Source organism: Tarenaya hassleriana, unplaced genomic scaffold, assembly GCF_000463585.1.
Source record: "Tarenaya hassleriana unplaced genomic scaffold, ASM46358v1 Cleome12, whole genome shotgun sequence".
Lineage (NCBI taxonomy): Eukaryota > Viridiplantae > Streptophyta > Magnoliopsida > Brassicales > Cleomaceae > Tarenaya > Tarenaya hassleriana.
The window spans coordinates 1,138,381-1,158,671 of record NW_010962392.1 but is presented as its reverse complement, the minus strand read 5'-3'; the positions used below and the strand labels follow the sequence as shown (position 1 = coordinate 1,158,671).

General features: G+C 36.9%; 5 protein-coding genes across 10 annotated transcripts in view; all 5 read left to right on the top strand.

The window, feature by feature from the left end:
* Positions 1-2,019: 2,019 nt before the first annotated feature.
* LOC104806372 (pentatricopeptide repeat-containing protein At1g12300, mitochondrial-like) lies at positions 2,020-5,258 on the top strand. 3 transcript variants are annotated; one of them, XR_770601.2, is made up of 3 exons: positions 2,020-4,072; positions 4,214-4,420; positions 4,893-5,258. XR_770601.2 is itself a non-coding variant. In XM_010531241.2 (2 exons), the coding sequence occupies exon 1, from the start codon at positions 2,341-2,343 to the stop codon at positions 4,021-4,023; it is 1,683 nt and encodes a 560-aa protein (XP_010529543.1). In that variant the 5' UTR covers positions 2,020-2,340; the 3' UTR covers positions 4,024-4,072; positions 4,284-5,258. The 3 variants fall into 3 exon arrangements, 2 of the variants coding, with proteins under 2 accessions (XP_010529543.1, XP_010529542.1); XM_010531241.2 differs by having other exon boundaries at positions 4,284-5,258; XM_010531240.2 differs by having other exon boundaries at positions 4,214-5,258.
* A 988-nt stretch (positions 5,259-6,246) lies between these two features.
* LOC104806371 (pentatricopeptide repeat-containing protein At1g63330-like) lies at positions 6,247-9,094 on the top strand. Of its 2 annotated transcripts, XM_010531239.2 has the most exons (4): positions 6,247-6,608; positions 6,708-8,337; positions 8,479-8,681; positions 8,766-9,094. In XM_010531239.2, the coding sequence occupies exons 1-2, from the start codon at positions 6,387-6,389 to the stop codon at positions 8,286-8,288; spliced, it is 1,803 nt and encodes a 600-aa protein (XP_010529541.1). In that variant the 5' UTR covers positions 6,247-6,386; the 3' UTR covers positions 8,289-8,337; positions 8,479-8,681; positions 8,766-9,094. The 2 variants fall into 2 exon arrangements, with proteins under 2 accessions (XP_010529541.1, XP_010529540.1); XM_010531238.2 differs by having other exon boundaries at positions 6,247-8,337; positions 8,766-9,093.
* A 1,026-nt stretch (positions 9,095-10,120) lies between these two features.
* LOC104806370 lies at positions 10,121-13,247 on the top strand. Its single transcript, XM_010531237.2, has 3 exons — positions 10,121-11,062; positions 11,890-12,001; positions 12,563-13,247. Exons 1-3 carry the CDS (start codon positions 10,289-10,291, stop codon positions 13,093-13,095), a joined length of 1,419 nt encoding a protein of 472 aa, XP_010529539.1. The 5' UTR covers positions 10,121-10,288; the 3' UTR covers positions 13,096-13,247.
* A 1,876-nt stretch (positions 13,248-15,123) lies between these two features.
* On the top strand, positions 15,124-18,698 carry LOC104806369 (UDP-galactose/UDP-glucose transporter 2). Its single transcript, XM_010531236.1, has 7 exons — positions 15,124-15,535; positions 16,197-16,225; positions 16,347-16,548; positions 16,836-17,078; positions 17,158-17,259; positions 18,055-18,162; positions 18,289-18,698. Exons 1-7 carry the CDS (start codon positions 15,410-15,412, stop codon positions 18,514-18,516), a joined length of 1,038 nt encoding a protein of 345 aa, XP_010529538.1. The 5' UTR covers positions 15,124-15,409; the 3' UTR covers positions 18,517-18,698.
* An 880-nt stretch (positions 18,699-19,578) lies between these two features.
* The window catches only part of LOC104806368, a 3,947-nt gene continuing 3,234 nt past the window's right edge, over positions 19,579-20,291 (top strand). For 2 of the 3 annotated variants that reach the window (XM_010531233.1, XM_010531232.1), the window contains exon 1: positions 19,579-19,747. In XM_010531233.1, coding sequence (XP_010529535.1) covers positions 19,685-19,747 — 63 coding nt within the window. In that variant the 5' untranslated portion in view covers positions 19,579-19,684. Of the gene's footprint in view, positions 19,748-19,768; positions 20,278-20,291 lie in introns of those variants that run through there. The other variant, XM_010531234.2, reaches the window with a different exon arrangement.

Here is a 20,291-nt window from a genome sequence, read left to right as displayed (position 1 = left end):
GGGGGATTAGGCAAGGGCATCCTCTTTCTCTTATAGCCCTAACTAAATAACTCCCCCTTTTTTGTTTTTGTCGTGTTGCTTGGCGACTTTCTGGATTTGGGGGGATATATATGGTTAGTTGTACATAACACATCATGGCCCATGCTTATATATATATATATATATATATATATATATATATATGGAAATTGTGAAAAATAAATTCAATTGTCTATATTAAATTTTTTTATGGATATAAGAGTTTATTATTATAGAATGTGACTAGTCTGGATCCTTTTTTGAAACTCAGAAAAAAAACATATTGAGATTGCGCCAAAAAAGGTTAGACAATAGATGATTATGCAGGTGCATAATTATTTTAAATTTTGGTACATAATTATACAATTAGGATCCTTGTATAAATATTAATGGCGAGTCTGTCATAATTTGATGACGCATTAGGGCATGTACAACAAGTTTACATTCTTCATCAACCTTTCACTTGTGTAACACTGCATAAATCATTTACATATATAACAAATATTTTTTCATATTTGAAGTAGCAGCAAATCTAACAATTTCAAATCGAAAAAAGCTAGAGATATTTAGATTTTTTTTATATAAATTCTAAGTATTTAATTTAATAAATCTAGTTTTTGATACATTTTTATGGAAACACAGTATTCTCCGGTGTTAATAATATAGTCACCAATATTTACATATAATAAAAAAATATTTTATTGTTATACTTTTTTTTAAAAAAATAAATAGAAAACATTTCCATTTTGAAATTTTAGTTCGAAGACTTTTTATTCTTCATACATATATATATATATATATATATATATATATATATATAATGTAACAAGAGTCAAAATCGCCGTGCAAAAAGACTCCCGACACGGTCACCGTCCGCGGAAAGCCGCGACCGAGTCACAACTCACAGATAATTCAACTCAGCCAAAGCAGTAACGCGAAAATAATAAACTTACGAAAAATGTGGTGCCACGTGGCATAAAATACTTTTGTTTGTTTTTTCCCTTTTTTTAAAAGGAATTTTTATGCATGGATCGAAGGAGTTTATAGTTTTTTTTTTTAATAATAGTTACATATCCATGTGTAAGCATGAAAATTCTCGACTATAATATAATTTCATCATATGCAATATTATAACGTATATTCAATTTCAATTTAGACCGAACTATACAAGTTACTAGAGTGTATACTTAACTATCGTATAGAGCCACTGTTATCATATACATGACGAATGCAGAAGCGATTATTTTTTGTAGCCATGGCCCACTATAGCCTTAATTCCCACTATGTTTTTATTTTGGGTATTAAAAATGCTTTGGATGAATTTGAATGTTTATATTGTGTTTATAAAGTTGGTAGAAAATAGTCAAAAAATTTCGGATTTTGATATTCGCAAGTACAAAATTGTTATCTCCCAATTCAAATACCCGGTTTCATGGATAAGGGATCAGACAATAAAATACATAAAATAAAAAACAAAAATCACTAATACCCGACCCGACACTCCCCAAGTCCTAATTTCAACAATTAATAGCCTTTGAAAAATTGACATTTTCATACGAGGGCCCTTGTGGGCTTCTTTGTTCAGCCCATTAGGTAGGCCCATGTACCCATTACCATCATACTGTGAAACCCATAACAATAAAGTCCATCTTAGTTAAATTAATATATTAGAAACAAAAAATCATCCGGAATATATGGTCCAATCGCAATAAATAAATATTTGAAAAAAATAAAAATACAGATTTACCGTAAACCCATATCTACTTTTAATCGTATTTCAACAAAAAAAAAAACACTAACTTCGAAAAATGAAATAATATAAGTTGGTTTGAGTCTGATGAAATTAATTTTTAGAAAGCTTGTATAAGTGTCAGCACAATTGAGTTTATTTACTTGATTCGATTTAATTAACTATAATTTTTGTCGCTAATATAATTTCCTACGATTTTTTCCCTTTTCTATCCAAAAATAAAAACAGATAAAAGAGGAATAATCTGCTTTCCTCCATTTTCACCGTGACCGCCGCTTCCACCGAGGGTTTTACAGAAGAAGCCGACTCGCAACCTGCCTGTCTTCGAATCGAAGCTGAGATGGCGAGAATGGTCAGGAGAATGGCTGCTTTCACAGTGGCTTCTGCTTCGAGTTTGGTTCAGAGTACTCACCATCGTCTGGGGAGATGTACTACTCTTAACACTTTCTCAGATTGTTCCTCTGTTTTAAGTTTTCGGAGACTGGCTTCTTCTGGTGTTGGAGACTACAGAGAGATTGAGATTTGGGTTTCATGGTTGTAATGCCGAGGATGCTGTGGCTTTGTTCGACCAGATGGTTCGGTCTCGCCCCTTTCCCTCAATCGTTGATTTTAATAAATTGCTGACTGCAATCACCAAAATGAAACGGTATGATGTTGTGATTTCTCTCTGCAAGAGAATGGAATTGCTCGGGGTTTCACATAATGACTACACTTTGAGTATTCTCATCAACTGTTTCTGCCGCTCAGGACGAACGGTTTTGGGCCTTTCGGTTTTTGGGAGAATCATGAAACTGGGTTACGAGCCTCATTTGATCACGTTCAATACCCTGATCAATGGATTCTGTATCCAAGGAAAGCTTTCTACGGCATTAATTTTGGTTGACCAAATAGTCAAAGACGGATACAAACCTAATGTTGTGACATACAACACTCTGGTCAACAGATTTTGTCGAGAGGGTAGAGTTTCTGAAGCTGTCAGTTTAGTTGATCGGATGTTAAAGATGGATTGTAAACCCAATGTAGTTACTTATAACACTATTGTCAATGGGGTTTGTAAGTCAAGGGATTATGCTTTGGCATTGAATATGCTCACAATGATGGAGGAAAGGAACATTGAGGTCAATGTCATCATGTATAATACGATCATTGATGGTCTTTGCAAAGGTGGACACATAGATGATGCGTTGAACCTTTTCCAAAAGATGGATAACAAAGGGGTTGTACCAAATGTTGTCACCTACAGTTGTTTGATAAACGGTCTTTGCGTTTTTGATAGATGGAACGATGTTGTCCGATTGTTGAATGATATGGTCAAAAGAAAAATCACCCCAGATGTTATCACTTTCAGTTGTTTAATCAATGCATTCCTTAGAGAGGAGAAGTTTATTGAGGCTAAAGAATTATACGAAGAGATGATCCGAAGAGGTTTAGTTCCGGATACTATTACTTATACTTTACTGATTGATGGGTTTTGCATGCAGAATCGTCTTGACGAGGCAAAACAGATGTTCGATTCTATGATCGACAAAGGATGCTTTCCTAATGCAGTCACTTTTAGTTGTCTGATAAATGGTTATTGCAAGTCTAATAAGGTGGATGAGGGTATGAAGCTCTTTCACGAGATGTCTCGAAGAGGAATGGTCAGTAATACATATACTTACAACACGCTCATACAAGGGTTTTTCCGAGTGGGCAATGCCAAGGTCGCCCAGAAACTCGTCTTAGAGATGCAGAGACAAAGTGTGGATCCTGATGTTGTAACTTACACGGTAATGCTTGATGGTCTTTGTAAGAATGGAAAACTAGACGAGGCGCTTGAACTGTATTGCAAGTTGGAAACGAGTGGGATTGATATCGATATATTTGTCCATAATGTTATGATAAATGGTTTGTGGAAGGCTGACAGGGTTGATGAGGCACTTCGATTGTTTAATAAGCTTTCCGTTAAAGGGGTTGAACCGGATGTAAAGACGTACAATACAATGATTACTGGATTTTGTGGAAAACATATACTCAATGAAGCCATCAAGCTGTTTAAACATATGAAAGAGGTTGGTTGTATGCCGGATGACTATACGTATAATCTATTGATCCGAGGTCATCTCGAAAGTGGCGATGTAGTAACAGTTATCGAGTTAATGCGAGAAATGCGAAGCTGCGGTTTTTCTTCAGATGTTTCAACCTTGGAAATGATTGTTAATATGTTATCGGATGGGGGATTGGAAAAAAGTTTTTTGGATCTTCTTTCTCAGTGAGCTGTAACGCGGAGCTTGCTTTCAGTCATGGTAGTCGTATGACAAAGAGGTGAATTCTTCTGTCCTGGATTTAGGCTTGGTTAGCTGTTTTAGAATTCATCACAATCACGTGGATACAACTCTTAATTTGTGGGTTTGTGGACCTTTTTATATCGACTGTACCTATAATCTGTTATCCTTTGCAATGCAGGGCACATTAAACACAGGAGTTCTTGTTTATTTCAGAAAGCCAACACATAATTGGTCAGAAATTGCTGCAGGTGAATGAGAAGATTGTGAGATGCTGGACGCGTTGAGTTCTTGATAAAGGTTTCTCAATGTGTGAAGTGGAGAGTTGGCTTCATAAAGGCATATGGAGAAATTGTCACAGCTGCTTTTCCAATAGGCTTGGAAATTGGTAATATCCCATCCTTTGTAAATGATTTATGATCTGAGAAGCACTTTAATGAGTGTTGGAGAAATACATATTTATAACTTGGTTGTCGTTGCATTGGCATTCTCTATCTTCCACGCATTTGTTTCTTTGTGTTACCTCCTGACACAATGAGATCTGATCTAAGGGTTCCAAAGGAAACTTACATCAGCGTTCGTGATGAGAACGTCTTTCCCAATCTTAGTGTTCTTATAGATGATACAGTTCCTGCAAAAAAAATAAAGAACAGAGATAAGAGAAGATTCTATATGACAGCAATGTTTGGTAGAGAATACAGTAGAGCTTTACCTGATTTTGGTGTCCGGACGGAGGCATATGGGAACCTCTCAGTGAGCCAAAAGGGAAACGATTTCGACTTCTGTTTGGTGGAAATCAGCTCCCATCATCATTGTATCCTGAAGAAAACCTTACACAATTCTCTCTCTCTCTCTCGTAGGTTTCTGTCAGTGAGGGATTTTTACCTGAAGCTCGACTCCCAGACTTTGAACGTGAACAGTGCGCTCCCACGATAGAATGTTGAACGCTACATTCTCTCAGGAAGCAGCCGCGTGAAACTATCGAATCCAGTATCTGTACTTGCACCCCAAAAAAAACAAGTTATGCAGATCAACAGTTCAGAATGCAAAGTATGGGAATCAAGAAGCATCGGCAGCCCGGTGTATAGAGCATCTCGGGATACAGGGAAGGGTCCCACCACAACCACAAGGGTGTTGTGCTCCTTGGGGGATTATTTCAGAACCAAAGTCGTTTGATGCTTTCAGCAAAACTTGTGTTCTAAACACGTAGACTCCCATCGAAGCAATGTATGGAAGTATCTATTGGAATATCCCATGATATCCTCTCATATCTCTGCTCCACTGTCCACCAGCCACAGACCGGAATCAAGGGGAGATAGGGCTGTGTGGTTGGCTCTCGGCTGCCACGGGGGAGGAGAAGTGGACCATGGGGATCCAGCTCAATCAGGAGCAGAGATCAGGCGGTATTGAGGGCAACGTTGGGCACTATGCCCATGAATACCGCAGGCCTGGCATCGGCCATTGTAGCCACGCGAGCGACCACCATTGCCACATCCTTGTGATGAACGAGTCCAGGGACCACGTGTTCTTCCATTGTCGCGGAAGGATTGATTGGGACGAGAATCTGTAGCATTGGCCGTGACGGAAAAAATCAAGGAAGCTGGTGCAGCGGCCGAGGCAAGCTTAGCTTCATGGTTAATGAGCTTTTCATGAAGCTCTTGAATCGGAATGGCAACATCTTTAGCGTGAACCATATCGACTACGGGCTTGTAGTCTTCAGGAAGACCATCAAGGACGGATTCGAGGGTATCATGGGATATTCCAATAGTATCAACCTGCTGAAAATGCAAAAAAGAAAAAGAAAAATACTTCTTAAATAAATTTAAGGTTTTAAACTTGGAAATTGGAAAGTTCATTTCAATTTCCGATAACTTTTATTTCAGATTTTTATAATTCTGATTTTATGAAATTATATCTATTCCTTTTTTACACTGATTTGAGTTTTTATAAGGATTCTCTTTTCTGAAAGAAAAAAATATTTTATTTATTTTAAAGGTTTTTAATATTCGCTCTTCAGTTCATTTTATTGAGTTTGATTCTGATTAAATTAGTTTTAGAAATATTATATATATTTTTAGAGATTCAATTTGGTGGTTTGCCCTGCAATTGGATTTCTCTATATTATTAAATATTTGAATTACGTAGAGTGTAATCAAAATGGATTTCACAATTTCCAATGAAACTTTTCCATCTCAGTCGCATGAAACAAACAAAATATTAAAAGGAAAAAAAAAACAAATAAAGGAAGAAGAATCTGCCTTTCTCCATGTTCACCGTGACCGCCGCTTCCATCGAGGGTTAAGCCGAGTCGTAATCTGCCTGATTTCTCATTCCGTCTTCGAATCGAAGCTGAGATGGCGAGAATGGCCAGGAGAATCGCTGCTTTCACAGTGGCTTCTGCTTCGAGTTTGGTTCAGACTCATCATCGCCTGGGGAGAGGTACTTTCTCAGATTGTTGCTCTGTTTTAAGTTTTCGGAGATTGTTTTCTTCTGGTGTTGGAGACTGCAGAGACAGATTTAGATTTGGGTTTCATGGTTGTAATGTCGAGGATGCTGTCGCTTTGTTCGACCAGATGGTTCGGTCTCGTCCCTATCCCTCCATCGTTGATTTTAATAAATTACTGACTGCAATCACCAAAATGAAACGGTATGATGTTGTGATTTCTCTCTGCAAGCGAATGGAATTGCTCGGGGTTTCACATAACGACTACACTTTGAGCATTCTCATCAACTGTTTCTGCCGCTCAGGACGAGCGGTTTTGGGCCTTTCGGTTTTGGGGAGAATCGTGAAACTGGGTTACGAGCCTCATTTGATCACGTTCAATACCCTGATCAATGGATTCTGTATCCAAGGAAAGCTTTCTACGGCATTAATTTTGGTTGACCAAATAGTCAAAGACGGATACAAACCTGATGTTGTGACACACACCTCTCTGGTCGACAGACTTTGTCGAGAGGGTAGAGTTTCTGAAGCTGTCAGTTTAGTTGATCGGATGTTAAAGATGGGTTGTAAACCCGATGTAATTACTTATAACACTATTGTCAATGGGGTTTGTAAGTCAGGAGAATATGCTTTGGCACTGAATATGCTCACAATGATGGAGGAAAGGAACATTGAGGTTGATATCATCATGTATAATACGATCATTGATGGTCTTTGCAAAGGTGGACTTGTAGATGATGCGTTGAATCTTTTTGAAAAGATGGATAACAAAGGGGTTGTACGAGATGTTGTCACCTACAATTGTTTGATAAACGGTCTTTGCGTTTTTGATAGATGGAACGATGTTGTCCGATTGTTGAATGATATGATCAAAAAGAAAATCACCCCAAATGTTATCACTTTCAATGGCTTAATCAATTCATTCATCACGGAGGGTAAATTTTTGGAGGCTAAAGAATTGTACGAAGAGATGATCCGAAGAGGTCTAGTTCCGGATACTATCACTTATACTTTACTGATTAATGGATTTTGCATGCAGAATCGCCTTGACGAGGCAAAACAGATGTTCGATTCTATGATCGACAAAGGATGCTTTCCCGATGCAGTGACTTTTAATTGTCTGATAAATGGTTATTGCAAGTGTAGTAAGGTGGATGAGGGTATGAAGCTCTTTCATGAGATGTCTCGAAGAGGATTGGTCGGTAATACATCTACTTACAACACTCTCATCCAAGGATATTTCCGAACGGGCAATGCCAAGGTCGCCCAGAAACTCTTTTTAGAGATGCAGAGACAGGGAGTGTGTCCCGATCTTATAACTTTCGCGGTAATGCTTGACGGTCTTTGTAAGAATGGAAAACTGGACGTGGCACTTGAATTGTATTGCAAGTTGGAAACGAGTGGGATCGATCTCGATATATTTGTGCATACTGTTATGATAAATGGTTTGTCGAAGGCTGACAGGGTTGATGAGGCGCAACAATTGTTTAATAAGCTTTCCGTTAAAGGGGTTGAACCGAACGTAACGACGTACAATACAATGATCACTGGATTTTGTGGAAAACGTATACTCCGTGAAGCCATCAAGCTGTTTAAAAACATGAAAGAGGTTGGTTGTATGCCGGATGACTGTACATATAATCTATTGATCCGAGGTCATCTCGAAAGTGGCCATGTACCAACTGTTATCGAGCTAATTCGAGAAATGCGAAGCTGCGGTTTTTCGTCAGATGTTTCAACCTTGGAAATGGTTGTTAATATGTTGTCGGATGGGAGATTGGAGAAAAGTTTTTTGGATCTTCTTTCTCAGTGAGCTGTAACGCGGAGCTTGCTTTCAGTCATGGTAGTCATATGACAAAGAGGTGAATTCTTCTGTCCTGGATTTAGGCTTGGTTAGCTGTTTTAGAATTCATCACAACCACGTGGATACAACTCTTAATTTGTGGGTCTGTGGACCTTTTTATATCGGCTGTGCCTATAATCTGCTATCGTTTGCAATGCAGGAACACATTGAATACAGTTATGGCAATTGGTCCTAGTAGAGTTCTTATTTATTTCAGAAAGCCGACACATAATTGGTACTACACTTTCATGGCTCTCCACTGTTTTGGGTAGTTGATGTGTCTGGTGCCTCTGCTGTCTTGTGGGTGATGTTTTGTCTAAACTACTCTAAAGTGGGTCAAAGCTGACAGATAATTTATCTCTGGTAAGTCATCCGATTGTTTCTAGCGGTTTCTAACTTTCTGTTCTGCAATTTATTACGTTCATCAATCGTGGAAAACTGCTGCAGGTGAATGAGAAGATTGTCAGATGCCGGAAGTGTTGTGTTCTTGCTAAGGTTTCTTGATGTCGGAAGTGGAGAAGTTGATGTTGGATTTGGTCGATCCACAGATGTCCAAATGGTTTGTGGTCTGAGAACGAGCGTTGGAGATAGACATGTTTTATAATTTGGTTGCCATTCTCTGTCTTTCACGCATTTGTTGCTCTTTCATTACTCACTGATCTTAAACACAGATCTAAAGCTTTGGGAAGAAAAAGAAAAAGGTTAGTAAATATATGAATCACCGATCCATTGACAGATAAAAATTAAATATATCTGAATAGTGTCTATTAAACATGGGAAGTAAGTACATTATCCTTTTTCAATTTGAAAACTCTTTAACATTTGTTGTAATTTTCATTTAAATGTACAAATCCCGATTCAAATCTGGGAAGAGAGAAAAATCTTGAAACCGAAGTGGAAGATGTTACAAAAAAAAAGATTATAATAGCATTATTTTAAAAATTCGAATATTCTTTGATTTTTTTTTAATTGTAGTTAAATGGTAGTAAATCTGTGAGAAAAGCATGCACACGTGGTCGGGCTAATGCCAATTAAGCAAAATCTGCATGGACGCCGCAAGAATCTCGTCTCTTGTTTTATTACAAGGTCAACTACCGGTCTTCCTCTCTCTCTCTCTCTATATACATATCTCTTATAACCAAAACGAAATTGTTAATCATTTTATTATATTCATTATGATGATAATCTTAATTAAATCGAGTAATATACAATGATATTTAACTATGTTTTAATTTAAAATCGATTACTCATTGTTTTAGAAAACGAATTATGGTTAAAGTGATTTGATTTGAATGACTCTGATTCAAATTATTAGGTGAGACTGTTGATATATTTTCCCATATGGCACACACACCTCATAGGATCAACAAAAAACATATATAACCACATCAGATTAAGAATCCATTTCATGATTACGGAATTTATGATTATAAATTATTTCTCTAAAAAATCACATATAATCGTGCTCTTGTCACTTTCCCACCACGTTTTATTTGTTTATTTATGTTCGGACATCATTTACTTAAATCATAAATACGCTTCTTTATTTTAGAGACATCACTTTATGGAAAAAAAACACCGTAAGGGACTTGTATTCAAACTTTATTATATACTAAAGTTTAAAAATTACAAACGTATAGTATTATTTCACATTGTTAATTACGTTTACAGATACGGAAATAAAAAAAAAATGATTTCAGTAGGATCTCTGTCAGAAATTCGAAAAATCTAAATTAAATTCACAAATAAATTAATTAAGAAAACGTAACTTCAAATTCAAAAAATTATATAAAATAAGGAAATAAGACAACATAAACAGCTTCACCTTATCACCACCACACAACCACATAGAACCTTCTTCCTTCGTCTTATTATATCTATCGATCTCTCTGTGTCTCTTTCTTCACTCTCCCATCCCTCCCAAAAATCTTCACTTAGTTTCGTGAACTTCTTCTTTGAGAGCGATTTCAATGGCGTCGATTAGTTCATCTGATCGTCGAATCTCGACGAGTAAAAGACGTTTGAAGCCGCCATTGTTGCTTAGAGATTACCTTCTCGATGATCTCAGCTCGTGTTCGTCCAACGGCTTCAAGTCCTTCCCTCGTCGACAATCTTCCTCCTCCACCGTCCGATTACTCCTCGATGCCGAGATCAAACGGTCCAGACTCCACCGCAAACGCCGCCTCTCCAGAACCAGGACCACCTGCGGGACGGCGCTCGGTCACGCCGTACAGAAAGCGTCGATGGCGTTAGTTAACGCCGTTAAGATGTTGCCGTTTCCTTCCACCGTCAAACTTCCTTCGCCGACGGTACGGAACAAAAACGGCGGTTTCTCGAGAAGCTTCTCGAAACGGCTTTTGAGCAGAAGCTTCTGGAGATCATCGTCCGATGACCGCCGAGATTCCGGTGAGACTGATCGGAGAGTGGAGCCCGAACGTGACCCGGAGATCCAACGGTGGAGATCGTTCGGGGAGTTCCTCCAAGAGAGCTTAGATCAACCGTCCGATCAAATCTCCGTCGCCGTCGCCGTCGGAGACGATGAAGAAGTTTCCGGCGAGTCTTCGTCATCGAGCAGCGGTGGCTCGGAGGTTGTGCAGTCGTCGTCGTCGTTGTGGAGCGGTGAATCTGAGGAGTCGAACGAAAATGACGGCGTGGAAGAAGTGGTCGAGGAAATGGTAGAGGAACATGTCGGTGACGGAGGTGGTGTCAACCGCAGCAACCTCTGTACGGACGACAACCGAAAGGTTAGTTGTTAAAGTGAGCGACTTCGCGTTGTTATTCTCTGCTTCGCAAATCACTGTTCGCCGGATTTCTGACCGTTCGATTTTTCACCAACTCATCAATCGTAACATAACAATAAAAAATGAAATTTAAGTTAGATGATTTTTTAAATTATTAAAATATTTTTTAAAAATATGACGATTTTAGATTTCTTAGTCTTTTAGACGAGAGCTACGGGGTCAGGTGCGGGGGGGGGGGATTAGATTTTGAAAGTTGTCGGGAAGCGCGTGAGAGTCACGTGAGGGGTATATATCGGAGAATGGAAGAGGGAGTAATAAGATTCTTCCACGTGGCCTCGAGTGCCGGATCATGCGGCACGTGATCCCGAGAGAAGTATCTCTCTCGTTTCATGCCATGCTTCCTTTTACCTAGGTCAACTCGGTCCTCGTTATTTCAAATCATTTATATAATCATAAATATTCTATTATTAACAGAAAAAAAAAGAATGATATAATAATATATCAAAATGATACGACAAGTAATGTGGAGGGTGGGGACGTGGGCTATAAAGCCAATAAATGGAGTTACTATATAATTTAATGGGAGGACAGATGTAATGTTGTTTTCATGGCGTGGGTTTTGACTTTGCCAACTCACTTTGGTCCCGACTTATTCACTCCATCTCTGGACCCATCTTCTGTCTTTTTACCTGTTTCCTGTGCTTCCGCATATATTGATTGTTCATTGTAAAGATCACCTTTTTTATTATTTTCCCGGTTCTTACGATACAGATACGTATTTAATTTGTTAATAATTACTGATATTTGCATAATTTGTTTGGAAATGGTAGGAATGCGCCAATGAAGAGAAGGAACAATTTAGCCCCGTTTCTGTGTTGGAAAACCCCTTCGAAGATGAAAATGATAATGCTCGTGGCATGACTTCTCCTTCCGACCAAGAAGGTAAATTCATGCATTATTGGCACAGAGAGAATTTAGAAAGAAAAAAAAGTAATATCGGGATTCTAATAATAACAATGAAATATATATATATATATATATATATTAGCTTTTCAACCAACACAACACACATGAAATTTATATTAACGTTTATTTTCTTATTTTTGACGATTCAGTTAAGACTAATCTTAATATTATCGGGAGTAAATGACCCCAATGCTGTTAATCTATTATCGTTACTAATATCTAAATAATATATGGTTACATCGTTAAGTATTTTGGGATAAAACCATGGTTTTTTTATAAATAGTAGGCGACATAACTACATTTTTTTTTGGTAAAGACATAACTACATCTTCAAATGATAAACATTAAAAAAATGAATTCAATTATCTATAATATATTTTTATGTAGAAAACAACATATATAAATAGGGTGGTTGCACACTTGCACTTGCCCCCGGGGTGCAACTGTCCTCAAAGGATACAACAAGTCTATACAAAAACCTTAACACTTTTAATTTAACGTCTTAGTTTTTAATGTTTTTGGTTTCTAACATTGCAGAAATCAACGTTAAACTGGGAAGAAAAAGCCGAAGATTCAAGGGTTTGGTAAGAATCGAGCCAGTGGACTTAGAGAAACGAATCGAAAGGCACATCGAAAACGACGAGAACCAAACACGTGGCATTATTATTACAGAAGGAGGTGACGACGACGTGGTCGTGGTCGAAGGAGAGAACAGAGCGAACCACTTGTTCGCTCGGTTGAAATCAAGAACCGACGGACAGTTCTTGATCGACTCGTACTCGACCAATCTGCTGTCGGATTTTTTCCAAGAAGACGGGAACGAGGAAAGAGAGGACGAGACATTGGTGAAGACAGCAGAAGAGTGGGTTTTGGACAGGCAAGAGGAGATGTTCTTGAGCTGGGAAGTGAAGGAGAAGAGAGGGATTTACGTGAAGGAGATGGAGATGGAGAGGAGAGAGAAGTGGGCTTGCTTCAGAGAGGAGAGAGAATGTGTTCTTGAGGAGTTTGGGAATGGTTTCTTCGCTTCATTGGTGGATGAACTCGTTCTTGATCTCTCTTCCTCGTTTTGATCTTTTGGATTTTTCATGTTTTTAATTTTGCCATGATTTTTGTTTTTAGATTCAAAATAAGACATTGTTACACAAAAGTTATGGTTTTCTCCTATAACTATCATGTGTAAATTTGGAATTTTCGGGTTTTAAAAAACATATCTATTCATATCGTCTGCATTCAATTTTCATTAATTTTTTTTTGTTTGCCTCAATGCTACAATTCTATCAAAATTTAGATTTTTTTACTTAAAAAATTATATTTATTCGAATCCATTCATATTATATATCCAATAAAAATGGGCCCAATAATATGGGTTACGAAAGAGTACATAATATGGGCCTAGTAAACACTTGGGCCGGATTTAAGCTTTCCGCTTTTTCCCCCTTCATTTATTTTATACGAAACTATCGTATGATTTTTTTTACACACCGAATATTTGGGCCGAAACCTTGTTACGAAAAAAATATATTATTTTTTAAAAGTTTATCTATTTTTTTAAAGTTTTTCTATTTCCTATTAGAAAATAAAATTTCCTTCTCCACGGTTTCCAATTTTCAGTGTTTCAGTTTTCCTTTTGACGTGGCAGCGAATTTATTGCATTAAGTTCATACTAATAAATCTTTCAAAAAAAGGTCAACGATGTTAGATAAAAATGTTGACTTTATGCATCAAAAACTTACCAAATGAATCGTGTCTATTTTGTCAGCCCTAATTTTAAATATATAATTGAGTTACTTAAATGGAATAATACCAGCTTTTTAGGCGACAGCTTCATTAAATGGATCTGCCTTCGGTTTGGTAAAATTCCGGTGCCCAAGTACAAACATGGGCCGATCTGGGCCCACACTACGTGACTATTTGCCACGTGGCGCAAGATGGGAAAGTCGAGGACCGATTCATTAAAACGACGGCGTTTCACTCTGTGAAGATCTTTTTTTTTTTTTAATCATCTCGCGATTAGTTTAGAGCCCTCCTTATTGATTCCGTTAGTTGACGACGGAGACGGACTAAAGATATTTATTATACTGACATAAAATAAATATCAAGTCCTGTATTACACAATGGGTCCGTGCCTGAAGGAGAAAAAAAATTTAATTTATTTACATAATTATTATTAATGCTATAGTGTACTTTTTAAAAATGGATAAACGAGCGATATCGTAGCTTATATATATCATCTTATTTTATTGCCTTAAATCAAACCGTTGACCAGTAATCACATATTCGATATTCCCTTTTTCTCGCGAGAAGATTACTTCCTTTGTCCTTACGAGAAAAATCGAACCTGTTAAAGGAAATTTCAGAGGATGCCTATAAGTTATTGAACTTTACGAAAAACGCCTAAAGTTTTGGTTTGTGACAAATAGCGCCCACTTAGAAATTCAAGGTAAAAGTTTTTAAAATGTGTATGAAAATTATCTAGCTGTTACATTTTTCGAATTTTGTCTATAAGTGAGTATATTATTAGTAAAAAACACAATTATATATGAAATTGTATTTGAATTTTACTAAAATAACACCCTTTGAAAAATCCTTAGATAACTTTTTATTTAATGAAATCAAAATTTTTAAAAAATGTAAAGAATAAATATTTTGTCTGGCGTAAGAGTTTCTGTTCGTATGGATTGTCTATCCTAACTATTTTATAAATCTATTTTATATTTTTTAAAGTTTATATATTATTACGGCTAACCACAACATTATATACAAAATTAGATTTTAATATGCTAACCTAACTTTTAAATATTTCGTGGAATCATGATTTAGCTAATAGATAAACCATATGTTATTTTGAAATATTTAAAAATCATGCCATACTCGGAACTATAGCTAGAAACTTGGTAGTATTTGTTATTGGGGTCTTTAAGAAAAGGTGAAGGCTTGATGGTGAATTTATACAAAGTTGGAGGTTTTCTCTGAAAATTCTCTCTTTTTTTCCCGGAAAAGAAAAGGAAAGGAACCCATAGAGAAGAAAAAAACGTGTAGCGAGTGGGAGATCACGCGCCTAGACTTAGACCCGTCTCTCCTTCGTGCTTCGTCTTCCGTTTTTAAAACCCCTCTCCCTCCTTCCAAAACCGCTCTGTAATTCTCTTCTCTCTCTCTCTCTACCTTGAAGCTCGTAATTACTTCATGGAGTGAATTAGAGGGGAATTTAGTTTTGTTTTTCGGATTTGTTTTTTGGATTTTCGGATGCCCTTTTGGGGTTCTGGATCGGATTCTCCTTTTTCGTTGAGCTTTTTTCATGCGATCGATCCCTTGGGACGTACTATATTGACTGGGGTTTTCTCGTAACTGTTTGTTTCCCGGGAAAATTTTTTCGGAGAAAAAAAAATGAAGACTGAGGAACAATCGAGGTCTCTATTTGGAATCTCGCTGTCTGATCGACCCACTTGGCAGCAGTTTCTCATCTGCACTTCGGGGTTCTTCTTTGGTTATCTCGTCAACGGAATCTGTGAGGTTCGTCCCTCGAATTTGATTCTGAAATTTCAAAGGATATAACTTGATCCTAATTCCCACCATTGTTACCGTTTTTGGTGAAATGTTCAAAAAAAAAATAAAATTCTTGGTTATGTGTTGTTGATCATGCATGTGAGGTGCTTGCTGTTTGGTTGCTCAGAAAATGCAGGGGAAGATGGAAAAATGAATGAGAAACTCTGTCCCTTCAAACATTCACACACACACACACAATATATATATATATATATATGTATACACATATGTCCAATCTGCGCTTTATTTTGATCGTTCTCTATAAGAGAATCTGCTCCTAATATATTTTCCTGATGAAACTTATATCGGGTTATAATCAAATTCGCTTCTTGCTACGAATCTATAACGACAATGGTCGGTATAGAGGAAAATCAGTAAATTATATGTGTATGTTCCTCTAATATCTCAAACCATAAGCATCTAGACAGGAATTTGCATTCAAACACTCTCGATTCTTGATCATTGAAATCCTCTCGATTCTTGGTCATTGAAATCCTATTTCTTCTTGCTAGATGCAGAGAATTCAAGAACAACGTTGGATCTATAACTGTTATTACATATCTTAAACACAACTTGACCTCGTTTTTCTTAATGTGATTATTGACTTTGTTGTTTCTTTTGGTTACAGGAATACGTGTATAATCGCCTTCAGTTTAGGTAACTTCAGCTTAATTAATTCCTTGTAAATTGTTCCTAACATGTTCTTGCAATGAGCTGGATAAGTGATTTATAACAATGTAATCTCTTGTTTTTGTCATTGTCTTTTTGGTCTTTGCAGCTATGGCTGGTATTTCACGTTCATACAAGGATTTGTGTACTTGTTCTTGATTTACCTTCAAGGCTTCACGGCTAAGCAAATCGTGAACCCGATGAGAACCTACGTGAAGCTATCGGCTGTTCTAATGGGGTCACATGGATTAACGAAAGGGTCGTTGGCTTATCTAAATTATCCGGCTCAGATCATGTTCAAATCCACCAAGGTAATGTGCAATGTCACCCTCCCCGATGTTCAAATCATTGACGACATTGTCAATGTCCTGAAAACCGGTCAATCTGATTTTATCAATTCAAGAACAAGATAATGAATCCCTTTAGAATTTTCTTGATTTCAAGTATAAGATCGCCATTATAGGATACATTTGAAGTAAGTAGATCTGATCATGGTTTTGGACCGCCTGTTCTGGTTTTGGAAAGAAGACATCTGAAGAGCATAATGTGAAGGAAAAGTTATAAACCAATTCGTTTGATCTTTTTGTTCTTTTCATAGGTATTGCCGGTGATGATAATGGGAGCGTTTATACCCGGGCTAAGAAGAAAATACCCAGTTCACGAATACGTTTCAGCATTCATGCTCGTGGTTGGTCTGATCCTGTTTACCTTAGCCGATGCCCAAATGTCCCCAAACTTCAGTATCATCGGGATTTTGATGATTTCTGGTGCACTCATCATGGATGCTTTCTTGGGCAATCTTCAAGAAGCAATCTTTACGATGAATCCCGACACAACTCAGGTCACAAACCGAGCAAAAGACCAGTCATTTTGTTCTTCAAATTGTTCAGTTTGTCTTAGATTTCAAGTTTTGTGGACAGATGGAGATGCTTTTCTGCTCGACTGTTGTCGGGATGCCCTTCTTGTTTGTACCAATGGTCTTGACAGGAGAGCTTTTCCGGGCATGGAGTTCATGCGCACAAGTAAGTCATCCGTCTGCTTTTACATAGATCTGTATAGTTTTTTTCCCTCAATAATCAGATCTAACCTTGGTTTAGAAAATAGGAACTGTCGGTTTCAGTCCTAAAGTCCTGAACTGAACCAGCATTTGGTTTTCGGTTTTAACCCTTAAAAAATTCAAGAACCGGACAGATTCTACCAGTTCAAGTCCCGGTTTGATTGGTAGTTTCAAGCCAAACCCAAACCGTGGCCGGTACGTTAAGGAAAAGTCAATTTTCTTGGATTCACAATAAGTGTTTAAGTCAATTGTATTGACGTGCCGAATCTGCTAACTTAGTTAGCAACTTTCTATAGAAAATCCTTGATTTCATTATGAAATAGCACATATGTGCTAATATTATATTACGTGAGGTAGGAAGTCCTGTTCTTGGTACCGGATGACCCGGGCCAGGCTGGTGTTTTATAATATTTGGTTAGTCCAATTATATATAATAGATATCTCAAGGACTATTATAAGTTTATATACCTTGAGATTTCAAAGTGACGTCCCAACAAGTTGATTTAAAGATTGTTCATTGTACTAGGGTTTATGCTGAATAATGTATTGGTTTTTCCGTTCAATGAATTAATGTGAATATATATACACACACTAAGAGATTGGATCAAATCAGGAAACTAAACTAGATTTTTATTAAATCGATATATATATATATATATATATATATCATAATATGTATATATCTCCAATAATATATATGATATCTTATACTTGAAATCATCAAGCAAATTCTGAAACTTGGAATGTGTGATGCCTGCAGCATCCGTACGTGTACGGAGTGCTCGTGTTCGAAGCCATGGCCACATTCATCGGCCAAGTCTCTGTTTTATCCCTCATTGCCATCTTCGGTGCCGCTACTACCGCCTTGGTATCCACCCTATAATCCATCCTCGTCACTATATATATATATATATATATATATATATATCGATTCTTCGACACATTCGTAACCGTTCGGTGTTACTAACGTTTATTAACGGATGATATTTGCAAGATAACGACGGCTAGAAAGGCGGTAACGTTGTTGCTGTCGTATATGATATTCACGAAGCCAATGACGGAGCAACACGGGACGGGTTTGCTGTTGATAGCGATGGGGATAATACTGAAGATGGTTCCGATGGAGAGTAAGGCTCCGGCGAAATCCACGGCGGCTAGGGAGATGGCAGTCGCCGGAGAAGGTGGAAGGAAAGATGATGAAGAAAAGAGGCCTTTGGTATAAGGAGGATGTTTTATTTTTATATAGGCTTTTTCTTGTTATATGTAAACATCACACAATGGTCGAAAGGGTCTGTTTGTAACCCTTTAATCCAGAAAGAGGGTTATAAATGTAACCCATTAATTCATAGTTCTTTAGAAAAAAAAAACAAACGAAGAAATAAAAGAGGAATGTTAGTTCTTTTGGCGAAAATGGTATTTTTTAGGGAAAAATAGTTTTATATATAATTTATATCTTATTTTTTTAACCCATTAATTCTGGTTTATATTTATTTATGATTAAAAAAATTAATTATATATATATATAAATTCTTTATTTTAAAAAATAAAAAATGTCGTACTATAATTTTCTATTTAAATATTATAAATTATGTATTGTTTATATTTACATTTAGTTGCTCAGATGAATTCTATAGATTTGTAACGATGCACGGTTGTGAATATTGTACGATAAAAGTACAACATGTATCCAAAATAATCGTGAACGAGATAACGATATTAGGATGAGTGTAGGAATATTTAAGAATAATTCAAAATGAGAGTGTTATAGAAAAATAAGATGATATCTATAAAAGAGAAATTACTTAAAAAATGACCATATAAATGTATATCGATAAATATTTCGATTAGAAAAGTAGAAAAAAATAATATTTCTCTATAAATGATTAATAATGATTTTAAATGATTATAAATTTTGAGTTTCAAATTGGAGAGGAGAGTCTAATATGATTTCGGGATTAGTATGAATCTCTGTACAGCAAATCCAGTTACCAAATATATTTTCTGAGAGAAAATGTTATTTTTATCTTATATCAACAAGTTAATTGTAACATATTGATTTTTTTTTTTGTTTTTGTTTGTATCTAATATTTTGAAATAATTTAACTATAGTCTATACTGAATCTCGAAGCAAAAATAGTTATTTCTTTTGGATGAACGATTTTAAAATTAATATTTTCAATAGGTACAGAAAATAACATTTTCAGTAAAATCCTAAAGAAAATATTTTCTATAGAGTAAAGAAAAGCATCTTTGTTTTATAAAGTTTATTTTTTTTTCCGATTAAACCAGAGAAAGCAAAACCCTACTGATTTGATTTGCCCCCTTTCCGCAGCTCCTCCTCTCCTTTACGCCTCCTTTTCTTCTCCGTCGACAAAAGCCGCCGGTCGATCATGAGGGGTACGAAACGCGCTGCCGTCTCCGACACATTTCCGGCGACAACGAATGATGCTCCGGTGAGCGTCTCTCCTCCCGTCTCCTTCCCCGATTTTTCTTTCGTGTATTATCGATTCCGGTTTTGTCGAGCGATTCTCGTTTTGCGCAAATGAATGATGTAGCTGTATTCGTTGAATCTTCTGTTTCCAGTCTCTGGAAACTGGGCCCGAAGAGAAAATTTGGGAACTTTTTGGATTCTTACTGGGTGATTGGCGATTGGTTTGATCGTTCTTTGCTTAGTATAGGTGGTGGTGAAGTGAGTTACTTTTTAGCTGTTTTGTATAGATTTTTGGTTGAAATGACCGAAGGCGGTAAAATTTTTAACGACAACTTGTGGGCATTGATCCATAATGATACGGGATTTGGTTCAGGCTGCTTCTCAGTGTCTTCTTAGCCGTTGTTTGGTCTTTTTTCTAAGGCGATAATATGCTTTGGAGCAATGAGTCAATGACCAAGTGAAGGGACTCTTCTATTTGGGCCTTAATTTGTCTGATGGATATGCTTGCCTTCCGTTAAGTAGTAGTAACGGTGATGAAATGTTGGTTATTGGATATTGGAATGCCG